Here is a 19,746-nt window from a genome sequence, read left to right on the forward strand (position 1 = left end):
CACACTAAACCATTAGCAAAAAATGAATTACATTATAAAAATCATCCATGCTGAAAATCTGAGTGCCAAAGTTCTGCAGTCTACTTCTGAAGCACTTAAATAAAATGATACAATTTGAAGTACATACTGCAAGCATCATTACTGGCACTAAGACAAGCGCCACACCTCTTCTGTTCCTGTAAGTACTGCAGTTCCTGTCCTGTCTCCCCAGATTTTCATTATACTGCTCAGGGAAGATAAAAACACTGATCAAAAGAGACTGAGGCAAAATTCTGGTCTTGTGGATGTTCTTCCAGGCAGCATTAATCACCAGGATATTTTCATGCTTTCAGCAAGATATGTACTTATGTTTGCACAATGGCTGTCCCAAAATACAAGTATTTGCTGGGCCAAGAAATTTCAGATAGAAATTTCAGTACACATTTAAATCAGTATTTCTGACATTTGAATGCTGATAGTCTAAAATTAAAATATAGAAAAATACTTACAATTTTAAAATTTAATCAGAAGAAACAGAATATTGATTTTCAGATTTAAAGAACCTTTAGTTCTTCATATGAATTGCAGGTTTGAGATGTTGCTGATATAAACTTAAACCCTGTCAAAACTAGTCTTTGCTAGAATATTCAGTAACTAGCTATTTATATTTTTAAAACATAAATCCAATTAAGTATCTGTCAAAGAACTAATTGGATAATACATATTAATTATCTAATTAAATGATTTTTACTAAGCTATGCAATTAGCACCTGATTATATAATTTCATATTTTATATCTTTTATGTCATTATGAAAAAGGTAAGCTTTCAGCAGAACCCAACACAATGTACATTGGATAAAAATAAGAAAGTGACATTTGTGAGTCACATCCATTGCTTCCAGATGGAAAAGTGCCTCAATGTCCTGCAAAACAAATGGACATGCTATTAACAGCAACTGGATATTAAAATTTACAATCTCTTATGATCTTTTTATGTCACTTGGTATTTCTGGATGCAGTTATATATTTATACACACACTGATCTGATCTTAGATTGGACATGAAATTTATCTGAGAAAGCTAACCGCATTATGAAGGCTTTTATATTGAATGATTGTTAGAACATTAGGGAGCAGTGTGATTTTATTTTAAAGGAAAGCAGACTCACAGAATGTTTCAGTATTCTAAACAATTTAAACTCATGGAAAGGATGGGGAGGGGGTCACTGTGATGTTCTGATTTCTATTGATAATAACCTAGGAGCAGATTTTTGAAAGAATATTTCACTGATATTTCACAGGAGCAACTCTATATATACAAGATGGTGGTGAAAAATAGTAATTAAATAGTTTTTTTGTCCTGGGTTCACCTGTAACAGTTATATTTCTCCTTCTTATATTTCTGCGTGTATAGTGCTGTGTTTCAGCTTTAGCCTGAGAACAATGCTGATAACACACCAATGTTTTAGTTGTTACTAAGTAATGGTTACCCCAGTCAAGCACTTTTCAGTCTCTCATGCTCTGCCACTGAAGAGAGGCACAAGAAGCTGGGAAAAAGCAGAGACAGGACACCTGACCCAAACTAGCCAAGGGAGTATTCCATACCACAGCATGTCATGCCCAATATATAAATTGAGGGGAGTCACCTGGAACACCCAGATTGCTGCTCAGGTCAAGCTGGGCATCAGTCAGTTGGTGGTGAACAGTTGTATTGTGCATCACTTGTGTTTATTGTTTTTCTTAGCCCTTCCCTTTTTAGATTTATACTCTCTCCCCTTGTTATTTCCCTTACGATTATTATTACTGGTGGTAGCAGTAGTAGTTTTGTGTTATACCTTAGTTACTGGGCTGTTCTTATCTCAACCCGTGCTGTTTACATTCTTTTGATTCTCCTCCCCATCCCACCAGGAGCCAGAGAGGAAGAAAGGGGAAAGTGAGCGAGCGGCTGCGTGGTTCTGAGTTATCAGCTGGGCTTAAACCACAACATTTTTAAACTGCATACTTGTTCAAATTTTGAGATGAAGCTTTAGGTTCCATGCAATCACATGTGGAACATCACAGTCACCCTGATTTCCTTAACACCTGAGTCTACCCAGGTGACTGACTTAAAGATGTCATTCTCTAGAAAACTGTACATCTCTATAATGCCACCTTACCATCAACAATAAAATGACTCAGCAAAAGGAATTTTTTGGGGTAGGATAACCCAACAAAAAATTCTGTGAATCAGCATTACGGAGAAGGAAAGGCAGGGAGCCTGCATTCTTCTATCAGAGGTTTCTCTAAGGACACCAGATACAATAGTTTCACTCTGTCCAAAGACATGATCAAGGGACTGAATACTACAGAAGACTAAGTGTAAGATTCAAAAAAAAAGGGGTTGTTCTCTGATGTTCAAAATTGTCATAGCCAGCCTGATCCACAGGTAGCCATTTACCCCATGAAGACACCCAAAAACCCTAAATGCCACTTTGGAAACATGTTACCTGAGATCTACCCTTGCATGTACACAGACTTGCCACAGACTAAGCAGAGAGCTGCCTATCTTATACATACTACAGTGAGTGATACACCTTTCTGTAAGAGATAACCTCTCATACAGACTAACACATCCAGGCCCCTTTCAAAATGCTTTTTGAGGCACTGCTGAGGGAAGCAAAACAGGGAGTTGTTGTGCATCATGTTGATATTCACATGAAATCATCAATATGGCAACCACGTAGCAAAGAACGTGAAATTCATACAGCCAGAGAGAAAGGAGAAGAAAAAAAATATGATGAAGTAATCAAGGGCAGGCATTTAGAAAGCTCGAGTTCATGCGCAGATAGAGAGAACTCTCTTTAGACATGAGGCAGGCAACTTTTCAGATGTAGGAAGTTCAAATACACTCCAGATCTTAGTATTTCACTTTGGCTAGTGCTTGTGGCTGTGTATGACAAAGACAAGAACCTTCTACATCCCACCACAAGAAGCTAACAATTAAAATCAGTAAGTTCCAGTCTCTGGGATGGGATATTATACATGCAACAGAAATTCAGTGTCATTCAGTAGTTATGATCTGGGGGAGGGAGGGGTATTACATAACTTCATACAACAGTGTAAGTACAGAATAAGTTTGTGATCCACTAAACAGAGTGAAACGCGACTCTGAGACTATCTGAATTATTAGACCAATATGATAAGATAGTTCTCACAACCTCTCACTTTCTTCTACATGACGTTGGGTAGTTTCTGGAGTGTGTATTATCAAGTATGCGTACAACCTGTGTCACTTCAGAATGTTTTTGCTCAGCTGAAGATGTGGCAAGGCAACTAGACGGGGATGGTAAAGCAAGTGTAGAAGCCATTATACACCCTAAATCGTCAATCCTGTTTGCATTTAGGTATTTCAAAACTTAAAGGTAGAAAGACTTATCTAAAGTCATACACACATGCTGACAGGATTTGATTATAGATTACTGAGAACCAGCCAACTCTTTCTACCATCATCTCTACCTGATAACCAGTGTGAGAAAAGAGTAATATTTCTCTTTTTAAAATGAATCGTAAGATTCTATTCTCTTGTTCACTCTTTTTGCACCCCTGCTCAAAGTAAGTTTACACACTGAAACTGCATTTCAGTACCTTCAGAAAAAAAGAGACAATGTAATGCACAGAAAAATTATCTCTCACCTTCTAGATCTTCCTTTTCAAAATGTGTCTTGAGAATGGAGCGAGTTCCACCTCTATCCACAACAGCCTCTTCATCATTCCTCTGTAAAACACAAAAAAGGACAGGTAAGCTGCTTCTCATTTGGAAAATTTGGAAGCTTGTATAGTATTATGAAACAAAAATGCTTTTAATATTTAATTTTTCCTACTCAGAAACAAAAAAGCTTTTAAGAATATAATTTTTCTTATTAAAATCTATTCTTCATGCCTCCGTTTTTACTGAAGTAAGATTATAGCTAACTGACATATGAAGAAATATTAAAACCTGCAAGATGATGAATAAACACGGGTTACTGGGAACTAAGAAAAAGATGAGTCAATAGGAAAACAAGAGAGATGAGGGAAGAAATGTCTGGTAGAGGCAGCTTTATTTTTGTACTCTCGAAGAAAGGGATTGCACATGTATTTTTGTCTTTTGACCAGGATACTTTGGCAAAGCTAGAGAATGATACTCACAACATGGTAAGAAAGAATACTTTAATACCATGAAAACAACTGACTTTGCTTACTGGTGAATTGCAAAGGTTTTGCTTTTATTTACAAACACCAACTGTTAATTACAATTAAGGAAGAGAGAAAAAGTAATAGTAGAAAAGAGAGAAGCTGTTCTTCCTTAAGAACATATATTTGTTTAATTTTATACTGTGATCATACATGCATTTTAACTATCCTCTACTGCGCTGTAAATGTACTGCATGATGAATTAGTGTATCATGTTTAGTCTAAAAAAGCTGCAAAATTAGTTATAATGGTCACTTCTGACATGAAGGAGGGAAGGGGAGGAAATCACATTTCTCTAAGTAGAGAAATCTTTCGGGATTTCAGCAAAAGGGCTAAAACAAATACTGGCTTTACTATGAGCTTGACATCACCAGTTGTAAAAATACAGTCACTAAGCACAGCCTATATTTCACAACATGATTTAGTGTGGTTTCCAGTAAGTGATGATGAAGAAAAAAGGATGAATTATACAAAAACATGAACTAATGTATCATGAACACATATTTACTTGTCATTAGTGAAAGGGTTTTAGTAAGCAATATTAGAACTACAAGTACTTGATTCCAGTGTATAAAATTCGTACTTTAATAGAAGTCTGAAGCAAGGGAATTTGAATATCCATGTTACATGCTAAATATCTACATCTATATATAGAACGAAAACAAATATAACAAGAAATTAACTACATAAGCATCTCTCCTTAAAGAGCAGCTGCCTCAGGCAAAAAAGATTCACATCTAGAGCTGGATGTCATGCATTCCGGATATAAGTTTTTGTTTCAGGCTCCTCTCTTTTTTAAAAATAGCTATCATGCTGTATCTATGTTATACAGAAAAATCCTGGGAATGTGTCAGCTCCAAGCATCTGGGCTGTTAAAGAAAGAAAGAGAGACTTAGTGTTACAGTATCTTTACTAGAGCTTTCCCACAGATAATAGCATGCAACTACAATCTGGCAATGAGAAGAGGCCTTCTATTGAAACTGGTTTATCTTTTAATAATTTAGAACCTAATAATCTATTAAGGTGTACCAGGGCAGTATAATTTCACAGAAACCATTTTATCATCTTAGGTAAAAATGAATCCATTATTTTAAGCAGTTTAGACACAACTGGGCATTCGTTATGTTGGCATGATGCCATGCCCCTGGGTGAATGGTTAGGCAGGATGCCAAAGTCCATATTTGTACTGCAGGCGTATCAGAAATAGTGCTATTCTAGTATAAGACAGCCATCAGTATTTCACTGATACTGAAAAGGCCTCATGGAAACACTGTTAGGAGAAATTTACAATGGGGAACACATTAAATCGCTGGACAGTTTAAAGCCTTTACAGATTATCTAAGTAAATTAAATACAAATTAATTCATTAATATTTATCAAAATATGCTCATACACTTTGACTTCTCCTTTCCCATGTGTTCAATTTTCAGCTTCTGGCAATCTTTTTCTTCCCTGCCTCCTCTTCATGTAATGTCACAGCAAATCTCAGTCTCGTCTCATTCTCAGAAGTGGGTTTATTCCATTAATATTATAGGGAAAAACAGCTTAATTGGGAGTATTGTGTTGATGCCAATTCACTTGTCAAACTGAGCAAAGGCCAATTAAACAGGCCTTGCACTGTACACTCTCACTTCCCCCAGAGAGCAGTATGAAAGCCACCTTGCATTTACCAGTACAAGAGTCACACTGCATTTAGTCTAGAAGTAATTTCTGTTATTCCTGTACTACCTCCTTGAAGGAGGGGAGACAGGAGAGAAGGGCTCACTATTAGTTTAGTGCAATTAGGTCATAATCTCAGTTGGAGGGAAACACTATTGCCATACAAGTAAAAATAGTGGCAAATCCACTCCACTTTCCCATGATGACTAGAGACTAGAAACTTAATTTCAGTTGATAATCTGCTTTTTATTACCTTTTCAGAAAAACTATAAAATTGTTATTTTTTATGTGTTGCAATAAATGAGAGTTTCAAACTGAAAATATAGGCAAGACTAACTATAGTCATGGGAGATAGAATTCATGCTCTGGATGACTTTTAATGTACCAAGCAGTCAAGCAACCTCCACACTTAACAAAGCCATGAATCCACTGCAGTTTTGCCCATTAGTTTCAGCAGGATCAGAATTAAGAAAACTCAATGCTTTTGACAGCCATGTGATGTTTATTTCAGAATTCTAACACTTCTTCCTTTTTCCCTATTTGAAGATGATGAAGGTCAGAAATTTTACACAGTGCACAAATCTGCTAGGACCAGGGTATTCAAATCATACTGACTTATTGCAGGAGTCTGCAAAAAAATTTATGGACACACTGACCAGGTATGAGTCCTTGGAACTGTCCATTATTGCAATGAGTTGCTTGCTGAGTCCAGTGAACACTGTGGTCTACTGCTTAAAGCATGGGAGAGGGATCCAGGAAGTCCCCGAGCGCTAATCCTGGATCTGCCACTGACTTGCTGTGTGGCCTTGGAAAAGTCACTTAATCTCTGTGCCTCAGCTTCCCCATCTGTAAAATAGGGATAATAATACTTACTTACCTACCTTCCTGACCAGGCTGCTCTGTGCTATAATATATTCACACAGCATTTCAGAACTGTAAAGCACCACAGAAGTGGAAAATCATTCAATTTAGGAAACTCTACCCACATGAAGAGACGATGATAGGAAACAACAGACTGATAAAAATCAACATTTAGGCATAAAGTGTTTTGGGTTTTTTCATTAAACCAATGTACATTAATACCTTCTAATACTTCTAAGGTGCACAGCTTTAACAACTTAACTGGACAAAGTTTACATAAAAATAAACATACTGGGCTTGCATTCTATTAGCCCAATTCAAAAGCAATGTGCAGAAGAATTATATTTATGTGAAGCTGTAATCAGAGCACAATAAACATGGCATATATTTATAAACAGCCGAACACTTCTCTCTCTTTTTAATTGTATTTATAAATATTTTATTGATTTATATAGTTATTACACAATGGTTTATTTAAATGTAGGTACAAACATTTTACTTCCCTAAAGCAATAAAATATCAGCAAACACATAGTAAAAGAAATAATGTATCTGGGATAAAAGAGTAAGTAAAAGCTGAGGCTTTCACATGGAAACCACAAGCTCCATGGAGACCAGGGCTCAGCAACTGTACTCAGTCCATGATTTCACCTCTTATATTTTCCAAATGAATGCTGAAATGACCTTCACCACATAGCAGCATCTGCTGCACATATTTCACAGAGAAACCTAACTTAATGAGTCTTACAGACATAGCTGTTACTATTTTTGTCGTCTCATACTAGAAATTTAAATACAGTGGTGAGTATAGAAAAGCAGACAGTGGAGTCATCCTCTCCATCTTTCACAGTGCCACCACACACTGTAACCCTGAAACATGTATTTGAACAAAATTAAAAGGCAATCAACAACCTTCAAAGACATCTGACTTCCACTTCTTGGCATGCAGTCGTGAAGGAAGAAGGTCACCATGGGTGCTAGGAGTAATGCTTTTCAACCTTAGATCAACAACCTGCTTATCACAGTACAAAGTGAGGCTGCAGCTGTAGCCAGGAATTTTAAGTCAAAGGAATAGAAAGGCCCATGGTTTAGAAACTTAAATGTCTAAAGTGCAATTTCTACTAATGTATCGATAAAGATCACTACCCAGGATATTTCAAAGCTGTATAAAAGACCTCCTGGAAAGCTTCCCAAAGCTTCCTCTTTAGTTATGATACAGCCCTAACTGTATCTGTATCATCTTGTGTTGCAAAGAGGCTGATCCTTAAACCTCCCAGAACCATGCACTGCCCCTCTACACCTCAGACCAATGGAGAAACCACACATTTAGAAAAGCTGATAAGCATCATTGTATGACAGATGCTTTGGGGCATTTTTAGTTATAGCTCTTACAAATGTTGGTGCTTTCATCATGTGGTAGATGAATGGAAGGAGGAAAGTACCTCTTTTCAAAGATGGATCCATACTAAAGCATTTTTAACTCCTATGTGCTAATGTAGACACATTTCTAGAAGTTCAGGATATTTCTGCATGTTGGAATTAGGACATATTCCTCATATTCTAGATGACAAGAAAATAGATTAAAGTGTAGGTGACAATACACATAATTTTTATTATATGTATTTTTATATGTATTTACTAAAAAAGGAAAACTAATGCATGATCTTAAAAGACACTATTGCTTGTATCACAAAAGCTACCTGAACATTACACAAACATTTATTGAAGATCATCTGTGCTGACCACCACCATAAATGAAAAATATAAATGAATAAATGAACAACAATAAACACACATTAGGAAACAGGAAATTGTTTGGACAATAGAAAATTATTAAATAGTTGCAATAAATATGTCTCGCTGACCCTCCCTTAGTAGGTCCTCTGCTCCACTGGTATGGTACTTGCTGTTAATATTTTGAACAATGGATAGCACTAAAATTTTCATTTTACAGGGAAAACCAGAAATTACTCCTTTTCTTAATCCTTCTTTCTACCTAACTTTCTTCATACCTGGCTACTTTTATTTTCTGTCTCTGATATTTGGTCAGTGTTTTCAATAAACTGGGTGATTGATTTCCTTTGAAACACAACACAAAAATCAGCTCCAGAGAGTATTAATATTACAGAAAAAAAATTCAGCATTTTTAAACCTTCAGTTAAATCCTTTTCCTTTTTGATTACATTCTTAATACACCCACAGCACAAATAAAAACATAACCAAAAAGAATCCTTTTTGGTATACTTTTGTATGGCAGAACAGGAGCCATTTTAATCTTTTCCTCAGTAGAAATTTTGTATGACACACCTGATGACTCATAAGAAAAAGAATCATGGTATGAATTACTTCTCCATATAAGCCACTTACTGATGATTAGACAACCTACATAATTCTCCAATGCCATCTGGAACTCAGGAACACCTGTCAGCATAAAATATTAAATACTGCATTCCTATGAACAACAGAAAGCTATAAAATTATTCCAGTTATTTTGTATTATCAATAAACACAAATTAAAAGATAGAACTCTGTATAATATATTTTAAATACATAATCTGAAATAAATAAAGTCAGTGGTGTAAACCTTGTGTATTCAGCTTTCAAATGGTCAGTAATGAAATTCTGAACACTTATCCAGAGATCACATACATACCATGATTGCCTTCCCAGTCTGAACATATTCCAGCATTACTGTTCTGTATTGTATTTATTTTGCAGACCCATGACACAATATTTCTATTTTTAAGATCCTTTTGTCAAGTTCAGCTTGACATTTCAGAAAAAATGGCATTATTAAAAATATAGAAAAGTGAGTTACAGAACTCAAGATCTGCCAAGAGCATATTGGAATTATCTTGTAAAGACAATTAACCTAAATGGCTAAAAAGCTGTTCATATGTAGATGGATGCCTCCCTGTTGTAGGATGCAAATCACTGATGACTGCCATGTTCAGCCTTGTCCTTTAAACTGCCCTTGAACAGACACAACCACACAAAACTAGTTCAGTGGACAATATGTATGCCCACAACTTAGATGCTAAAATTCTCTTCACTTTCTGAAGACAATTACAGGGAAGAAAAAAAAAAAAACACCTAACATCCAAACTTTTTTAATATAATTGCATTTAATTACTTATATTACATATAATCATATTTAGAAATCTTTTGAGGTATGATGTACAGTGAATTTTATCTTTCTGATTAAATATAACTGTTTTTCCATTCCACTAGCTTCACTATCATCCTTTTCCCCCTCTATCCACCTATCAAGGAAGACCCATCAAAGCACATTTATAATTCAATAAGGTCTGGGTTTGTGGCAGCTTTCTGCAGTAATAACTACTAGTTAACATAAAGCACATACTCCTTTTGGTCAGCCCTACTGCACATAGCCCAGGCTATGCAACAAAATAGAAAGCAATTAGTTTTCATTCCAGATTTGCATCTTCCCCAAGGCTGCATTTCATATGCATAGAAGCATCCTTCTCTGCCTCTTTTTCCCTTTTCTCTTTTACAGCAAAAGCCAAGATATTGTTTAGCATGGCTAAGTAAAGAAATACTATCTTCTACAATGCTGCTAAAAATTGCACTAATCAGCACTGGCTCCAAAGAAGTCATTTGCTACTGACCTGAGACTAAGCACACATTTAATGTAATAATGCAATTCTTGTAACATGTAAACATAGATAATCACTGCAGACATTAAATCTTAGCACATACTATGGTTATAGAATTAATGATACAAAACACAAGCAGAAAATGCACACACAAATAACACAAAGCAGTTCTACAGACTAGTAAATGCTCACAAATATATGCAACCCCTGTGTTTATTTACTTTGAATCATCCTGTGCTAGTTATTTACCCTTATATGCAATACAGCCAATAAGAACTGATGCATAAATGGATGCATAATCACTAAAATATTTCCCTATCATTTGATAAGGAATCTTCTTTCTTAGAAAGCCATGTTAGGTAGAAACAATGTATTTCATATATTTGCAAGGCAAATATGTTATCTATTCGAGGGGAGGGGATCACACACACTACTGAGGCTCGATAAACTTGTTGGAGCATTGGATATTGTAAGGAAATAATGAACTCTTAAATTCTTTCTGGATTCCAGTACTTGTTTGAAGCATGCACATTTAATTGCAGCTGTGCTTGTCATCTTTTGTATGCCTCAGAGTAAAATAATCAGGTATGCCTAAATGATGTGAGCGCCTTAAAAAACCTGACGAAGGCACCCAGGTTATGGTGTTTTTTGAATGCTTGCAGTCATGTTAAGATTCCTGTAACTTCTCCCCTTCCTTCCTACTGTATCACATCTGCTGGTTTTGTAAACTAATGTTTCTTCAGTTGCTAGTCTCAGCCAGACCTCTGAATAAATAAAATAAAGTGTTCATTACTGCTAGTTAAGCTGGGTCACATCTGCATGACTGAGATTTTATTCCCTTTGCTTCATATTTTTCTTTACTGCACTGTCAGATACTTACAAATTATGAAGGCAAGAACAGCACAGATTTCAACCTGAGGCATGGTTATTTTTTATCTCTGTGATTATTATTCAAATGTCTTACGTCATCCCAGTGAGTCCCGTTAGCTGAAATCCTCTTTTCTCATTCACAGCAATGGCTCTCTCAGCTACTACAGAGAAGTCCAACAGCATGAAGATGGATGCAAGGACTTTATCCAAAGCCCAAATGAGATTTACTTTTAGCATGTCTAGGCTCTCTCTTGGCCCAATGCCAGGTGAGGACAGATCCAAGATTAACAGCATTATTTCCATGTAGTTAAACATGCTGAGTTTAGCCCACTATGCAACAGGATATTAGATGCTGGGCAGCAAATGGAAAACTGTAAGTTACATTAATTGCTAGTTTCTTAATCAGCATTAAGATACATTGGGTTTCAAGTTAGATACATTTCCCATCTCCTAAGATCTGCCTTCAGCCTCAGAAAAGTTGATGTGTTTTGAGACCTCTTTACCTAGAACTAGGGTCAGAGAAAAGAATCACAGAAGGCAGTCTTCTTGAAGCAGCTACTTGTGGAGGTAGCAAGTGCAGTGAAGAAAAGAGGTCACGACCAACTTATCAGAATCTGTCTTAGCAGCTAGAACACAGGAGAGAGGACATTTTGTCTTTCCTTACAGCCACAAAAATTATGTAGTCTGGAGTCTGCATCTTTACATACAAATGTATGCCAACTACAGTTCAACACATCACTTTTGTTTGAGATTGCAAGCCCGAATGATCAATAATATATTAACTCCTTCTCTCAAAAACACCAGTATAATGTTCAGTGATTCTTCTGTGTCTCAGACCTATCCACAATTTTCAGCTGACAAACACTCCTGACAAGCACAATACAAGGATTAATTCCATAAAACGTTTGGTAGCTAACTGAAGTTGCCTTAACTAGAGATGACATCACCATCCACTTTTTCAATAATCAATGCAAAGAGATGGGTGCTTCCACCAGATACGCAAGATCTTAGGTAAACTGACTGTCACTGAAGATGGGCTGGAAACTATTGAGACTTAGAACAGTCAAATTGTGACTATCTGGAGAGACAGGGTAGTAAACTAGATGGACTGTCAATTTTATCAAGTGTGACAATTCATATGTAGCCAAACTCATCACTAACCTTACAAATAAGTTTGCCAACACTCATGATACTACTGCCCAACCAGCAGCAAAACCAAACCTAACTGAGGTGTTGAAAAACAGTATGTCCCTTTTATCATCCATTGTCAGAAAAAAACAACTCAGAATACCATACAATTTTCTGTTGCATTTCTGAAGATTAAATTAGATTCCTGTAGTCTTTCAGACTTGTCTTCTATATGATGTATTATCCTCCAGAAGAGAAAAGATGATTGTGTTTGCTTAACTTGGGTTTTTTAAATTGAAACATGTAAATAACTTCCTTGAAGACAACTGACAAGTTTTTCTTGGCCAAAATGTATAAATTCAAATGCGGGGGTTAGTCTGAAGAATTCCCAAATCATCTATACCATCATGGAGTAACTTTAGCAGAAAATCCAGAACAAACGACCCAGTACTTCTCATCTCCAAAGATTTAGGTTGATCTATGTGATCCTGTTGTCATGAATGATTTTGTTACCAAGGCAACAGTTATTAATGTGATTGGGAAGAAAAAAATAAACAACAAAAAACAGACTTGTATCACCCAGAAATATTCTGCTGCATACAAACAAACAGTTAACGGAAAAGGAAAGGCCTTTTGCACTGCCTATATAGTCACAGCATAAGACAAGAAAAAACTCTCCATCTCATAATCAGACAATGACATTCTGACTATCTTTGCTCTCACTATTCATCTCTCTCAGGGCATCAAGAAGCTATGGTGACTGGGGAGGGCAATGCCAGAGAAAACAGTCAGAAACCAAGAAACCACTCTATTCACAAAGATAAAAAATAATTATGCCCTCCAAGCCACTGATGATAGGATCTGCTACCTGAAAGTTCAGACACTCTAATTAATTCACATAGGAATTATGAAAAGCAGTACACAGTGCAGAAGCAGTGGGGAGAAAAGCAAAAGGCAGAAAATAAGTGAGATAATGAAACTGATAATGTGTTCTGAGAAGTAACAGGACAAATAAACAGATCTGAGATACCAATTTTGAAGTTACTTGTGCATCACTTCTGCCCAGGAGATGAAATACTGCACTATAAAGAGAATTTTTATATCAAAGACTCACTGAAAATATATTGGGAAAGTGATCGTGACAATGGACTAGATAATGAGGTATCTGTACAGTTTACAAGTCTAGACAGCAGAAGTGCACAAGATACACGTTCAGGAATTTGAACTGCACTGCCAAAGAATCAAAAGGTAAATATGAATTATAAATAGTACTTCAACTGGTCTTCCTAACTCTCAGAGATCTACAAATTAAACTTGTACATATTGCATGTCTGCTGTAACCTGGAAGCTTTAAACATCATCACTTCCATGACCTTGTTGTTCTAGACTAGTTAAGGTATTTGACAATAAAAACAAGCAATAAAAAGTTAGAAATAACTGATATGGCTTTAAAAGTGTGCTTTATATAGAAATTATAGAACATAACTTTTAGAAAGGAAAAAGGACAAGTACTACTATACAGTAGAAAGTAAATGTGAACATGGCATTACCAGCTTATACATGTTTTGTGCTTCTGTATGAAAAGATTTTATTGTTAGAAAAGAGCATCATTTTCATTGTCTATTTTGCTACTCAGCTGACAGACTCATAGGCACCTGTGGACAGAGAACAGCAAGGGAAGATAAAACCATCTCCATCAGAGCTTTGAAGCATATTAGCTAACTTCTAACTACTCTCTTCCTTCAGAATTTGGGAGTCATTCTGGTGGTGACAGATACAGTATTTTGAATAGAAAGGCTGTTAGGACTTCATTCCCATTTTGGTAATGGTAAGGAAACTTTTCCAAAGCAATTTTTTTTTCAGCCCTTCTCACAGGCATAGTATTCACTTGTTTATGTATTTACTGGATAACTAGCATCCCATTAAATTTCACCTTTCAGACTCCATCTCCCTGATCTAAGTGTCCCCAGTATTTAGTATTTTGAGAAAATGGCAGAAATACTAGATATCATTACTGGCACAACACAAGAGATGAGATTTCTGAATTACATTATCACTACCTGTATTTCACTATACTACTCTAAAGTGAAAACAGTTAAAAGCACAATGATGAAAAACAATGTTCAGCAGATGGTTTTCATAGCCTTCCTTGCAAAGACACCATCTACTTGTATTAAGGAATTTTTATTCAGTATTTATTTAATTATTATTTCTTTTTATTTAAAGAATTTGTTAAAGGATTTCTTCATGATAAGTACAAAAAAAAAGAATTTTTTTGTCATATAAACATTATGCCACAAGATACTTGGATTAGTCTTTCATTTATTACAAGTTTATATCAGGCTTAGTAGAATAAGCGCCTCCTCTTCTGGCAGGATCTCAGCATAGGTACTAAAATAACAATACCTTCTGATCTGTATTTGGCCTTATAAGCATCCCTTCTTATACCTGCAAATTCTGCCTACCTTTTCTTTAACTAGCACTGTTATTACACACCCATGTGTGGAGAATGAAAAATAGTGTCTGTGGGCTCTGTTGATATATATACTGAAATACATGCACAATGTGATAGTCAATACTTCAAATAAATTACCTTATTTACAACTATTTCAATGGTCCTATAATTTAAAAGACACATTATAGCTTCTAGGCATACAAACAAGATATAGCCTTAAGTTAAGAATTCTTAGCAACTTAACTATAACAAGATGCACACAACTAACACCTGCCCAGTCATTAACAGGCTATACTTCACTTTACAGGAGTTTTGAGGAGGAGCTTCAACAAAGATCAGGCACATTAAGAGCAAGTATACTAATGACTGTGAAACAAACAGCATTTGGAAATCAAAACCAACACTACCAGCAGAGAAAACACAAAATTCAACCTTGTCATAAAATCTCTCCCTTGGAAGGGAAAGGGGAAGGCAAATTTAATGCTTTTCAAAGAAAGAAGTTTGTATTTCAGAATATGAGTAAACAGACAAAAAAGCAAGTGATGCAGGCAGAATGGTAAGCGAAGATGACATTAACACCAGTAATTAGGTAAAGCAAAGCTGTAAGTATTAGCATCAGACAGGCAGATGAGATCATAACAATCACAGTGTTGAGGCAAGCAAGCCTTCAATCTGATTTATGGCTACGTGGACAAACAGGAACTGACAGACCTTGGAACTGCATTAGTGCAAGAACAGCACATGAGGAAAGTAAAGAAAACTCAGTAATTCTCCCCAACATGATTATATTCAGATGACCACCAAAGACCAAGAAAATTTTCTGAGATAAGTATAGCTTAACTGGATTGGAGGAAGACCACTAAAAAGTAAAGCAGGGATGCATAAAGAAGCCATGCTTATGGCTACGTTAGCTGAAGTAAGGTGTGGAGGAGGATGCGAAGACTGAGGATGGATTCTTGAGAGATCGAAACACACACCTACAGACAAAAAGAGGAAGAGGGGCAGAGAAGACCCACCCAATAAGAAACTGAGTCTGAAAAGAAAGAGAATCAACAAGGACAAAATGACAAATGTCAAAGAACAACAAATGACAAATGTCTAAGAACAACAAAATCTAGTGAAGACTACAACATAGCATCGCAGAGAGATGACAGATGGAGTGGAGGAGAATAAAGGACTAGCCTGGAAATCCTCCAGGAAGAAGTGGAACATTAGTGAGATAAATTTCTGTGCAAAAGACAGAAAACAGAAGTGAGCAGTTCTAGAAAGGCATTAGAAGACAAGTAATTAATACAATTGTACAAAGCATAGTCAGGGTATGGCGAGATGAGGGAGGTCTAGGGGTAAGATGCTAATCTGGTGAACAGAACCTTCTGAAATTGAGAGTTGTTCTGTGTTGGGGTTTTTTAACATGAAGAGACTCAGATTTCTTGTGTATGCGAAGCAATTAAAGAGAAATGGAAATAAAATAAAAAAAAAGAACTGCAGAAGGTCAGATGGTGAATAGGGATAAGGATGGGTTCATTGGAACAGGTTCAAAGACTACAAAACAAAAATTTAATGTCTGTTTCACTAAATGAAGAGGAATTTCAACATTAGTTGGTTGGTTTTAAGAAGTTCACATGGAGAGAGAGGGGAATAGATAAACTGAACGGAATGTATATGATTAATGAAAAAAATACAGAACTGGCAAAACTGCAAAGATAGATATTCATAACAGATGATAAAAATCCCAGAGATTAGGAAATGCAGAAAGTCAACAGAATCGAAAGATTTTCACCAGAGATAGTCAGCAGTATCTCTGAAGCATGGCAGATGGCATTAGGAACTGAGAAAGTGGATACTGGGAGTCAGCCAGGACCATGAATTGTCAAAAGGGTTTGGAACTGTATGAGAAGAACAAAAAAAACAGAGCCTGACAAAGGATAAACTCATAGAGGAAAGTACAGAGGAATAAAGGTAATATGAGCAGAAATGATGTTATTAAGATAGACAAAATGAAAGTTTTGCGAAGTCCCATTCTTGGAGAGAGGCATAATAAAAATGGTGAAAGCATTTAAACAGTTATCACAGAAAAGGAACTCTGAGAACAAGTGCAGCGAAAAGACCAACTTGAGTGTGTAGCTGATTGGCACAGTTACACAACTCAAATGAGAAACAACAGCACCAGGGCAGCTATAGAGTTGGATGGTCATCCATAAGGAAACTGAAGAGTGAGAAATTATGAATGAAAGTCAGACAGAGAGATGAGAATAGGTAGAGTTGTGTGCATACAGATCATAAAAACATCAGCAAAACAGACAGAAGGCAATTATATTGTTAAAGAAAATAAATTAATAAATAAAGCTGGGAGCAGGCAGAGCTTAAGAATAACAGTAGAGAAGTACCAATTTCTCTGACCTAAATTCAAAGTAGATATTGTTGAAGGCAACAGTCTCCACAGAAAGGATCACAGATGATGCCACGTTAATAAACAAGGGAACATACTTCCATGGGCTAGAGGGACCAGTAGAAGGTAAAAAGACAACCTCCAGGTTCTTTCAGACCAGTAACATTCCAAAAACATCAAGAAAATAGATAGATAATGGAGGAGATGAAGAGCCTTGCATCTGTGGGGAAAAAAGGAAGTGACAGGAACAGCACAGAGAGGAAGCTGAACCAAAGGCAGATGTAACTCAAGGGAGGAAGGACAGAATACCAAAAGAAGTGTAGTCTGGGCACGGGCTGATATAAAAGCAGGAAAAGTATCAGAAAGCATAACCAAGTACCAGTAAAGCAATCAAAAACAACAACAGAAAGGAAACACTACTGTCCTGCCTGTTGTTTTCATATACCCTGAAACATCTATATCTGAAGCTGCTACATATACCCTATCTGACACACATTAGTTGTTTTAACAAATCACATGGTGATTTAAAATTCTAGTTGATAAGGATGATTTGCTATGACATAGTTACACTAGAAGAGTATCTAATCCACTGAAGTTTATATTGAATGCCAAGTCCATATAAGCAGTCCCGGTTGAGGCATTTTATACTTGTACACTCTATAACTGTATTAGAGATTCATGTCAACATACACTAATAAATCTTTAGTAATGCACAACTGGACTAATCTGAGCCCTGTTTTCCCAGGAATTTTAATTGTATTTATGGATTGTCTGCCAGAATAGCATACTGATTGCCTAATTCTTCTCAAGACATAGTACACAAGAGAGTAAACAACATCCCTGGTCAAGTGTTATTCTGCAACCTTGGATGATCAGATGTCTGGGTTCTTTGGAAAGGAGTGTTTGTCATTTTTTAAGAAGCTTGTATTGTTACTTCGAGCACACTTATTCTTTTCCAAGCCCAACATCACAGCTAGCATGTCTGATACTTATCTTTACCAATGACTGTTTTCAAGTAGAAGATTTCTGAAGTCAAAGGACTGACTGTAAACAGAAGAATGCCAGCTAATATATTTTAAACCATACCTATCCCAGGAAGTCACATAGGGCTTTCAGTCCCCAAACAAGGGTGCACTCAGGTGTGCTATATATGGGAAACACAGACTGCAGCTAACACTTAAAGCTCTAGGAGCTGATCTGCCTGAGAAGAGGTAAAAAGGAAAAAAATAAAAGTGTGGAAATTCACTCCATCCCTGTTACTCTGGTGCATTATTAAAGTCACAGATATGCGCACTTAAAAAACAAAGGGACATCAGCACTTAGGAAAAAATTAAGAGCTATGTGTAATTTTATTTTTTTTTTGAAACCTTTATGCTTGGTATCATTTCACCTCCTGGTGTAAACCTGGCAGAATTCAAAACTTGAGGAAGCAAGTTTGTAATTCATCAAGATTATAAATCCATTTCCGACTGGTGGAATTCTCAGTAGACCAGATCATGACAGGGATGTTAATCTCCATTAGGTATGTGAAATCCTACATTAACTTGTATCTTGCACAACTTCTGTGGGATCAGCAGGAACCCAGCAGGATGGAAGCTAGTTAAGATTCCAGGTATTTTTTATTTTAAACTATAATATTGCAATGGACTGCAACAGAACACTAAACACTAAAAAGCACACACCATAAGAGCTTTCCTGTACTAAGAAAAAGAATAAGCGCATTTATAACTGCAACAGAGTGTAGAAAAATTCAGTAAGAGACTAGAAGCCGTAACAGAAAGAACAGAACAGAAATGTCCCTTGAACCTTCGAACAGAGACAGGCCCAAGGCTTTTGTAAGACCACTAAAGACTGAAACTACATCTCCCTGTACAGTTTATGCTTAAACTGAAGAATTTTTCATTGAGGGGGGAAAAAAAACAAAACAGAGAAACAGAAAAATCAAATGTCCCCGCTTCTTCTTTTAGCAGTGGATCTAACTTGCACAGGGCAGTCTGGAAACCTGCCCATCCACCTCACAATCACTGGAAGGGGCAGTTTAGCCTAAATATCACACTGTCTGTGTCCATTTATTATTCACCTGCTAAAAAAACAATAAAGGGTGGGAGTAGCAAGTGACATATTTAATTACTAAGTAAAAGAAATTTCTCCTTTTCAATATCATAAAGATCCAAGTCAACACATCCTGTGCATAGTTCCATTAATAGATACTACTATTATCCCCTTGGAAAATTTATTCATGATTATTCTCATTCTTGTTCATTTTTCATCACCCTGAATCACAAAAATAATGCCTGTGCCAGAGAACAATAAGAGACAGCAAAGGCACGATGGCTTTTTTAATCTGTCCATGAAAAAACTGAAACTATGTGACATTATTATCTTGTATCTGACTTGTGTTTAAAACACTTCCTGAATGTTTCTGCTTCCTCGATTTTCTTGTTTTTGAACTGCTGCATTACATTTCTGTGGAGATCCAGCCATTCTAGAAATAGGCTGGTAATAAATCTGCTTACCCTTCCAACAGAACTACTCTCAAGATATTTTAGTCAACAAAACCAGTTTATAATCCCAAAT

At 36.3% G+C, this 19,746-nt stretch overlaps 1 protein-coding gene across 7 annotated transcripts in view; it reads right to left on the reverse strand.

Annotated features, from left to right (window-relative positions):
- Positions 1–19,746, reverse strand: part of SLC4A10 (solute carrier family 4 member 10) — a 149,861-nt gene that overhangs the window by 86,938 nt on the left and 43,177 nt on the right. For 5 of the 7 annotated variants that reach the window (XR_009724015.1, XM_061344127.1, XM_061344119.1 and 2 more), the window contains exon 2: positions 3,652–3,733. Coding sequence is in view for 6 of the 7 variants with exons in the window: in XM_061344127.1 (XP_061200111.1) it covers positions 3,652–3,733 (82 nt within the window). In the remaining variant the exon portion in view is untranslated. Of the gene's footprint in view, positions 1–3,651; positions 3,734–6,506; positions 6,697–19,746 lie in introns of all 7 variants that reach the window. The other 2 variants (XM_061344144.1, XM_061344137.1) reach the window with 1 other exon arrangement.

The sequence above is a fragment of the Neopsephotus bourkii genome, unplaced genomic scaffold (assembly GCF_033783945.1).
Source record: "Neopsephotus bourkii isolate Nb327-2 ecotype Australia unplaced genomic scaffold, CSIRO-AGI_Nbou_v1 NB_196, whole genome shotgun sequence".
Lineage (NCBI taxonomy): Eukaryota > Metazoa > Chordata > Aves > Psittaciformes > Psittacidae > Neopsephotus > Neopsephotus bourkii.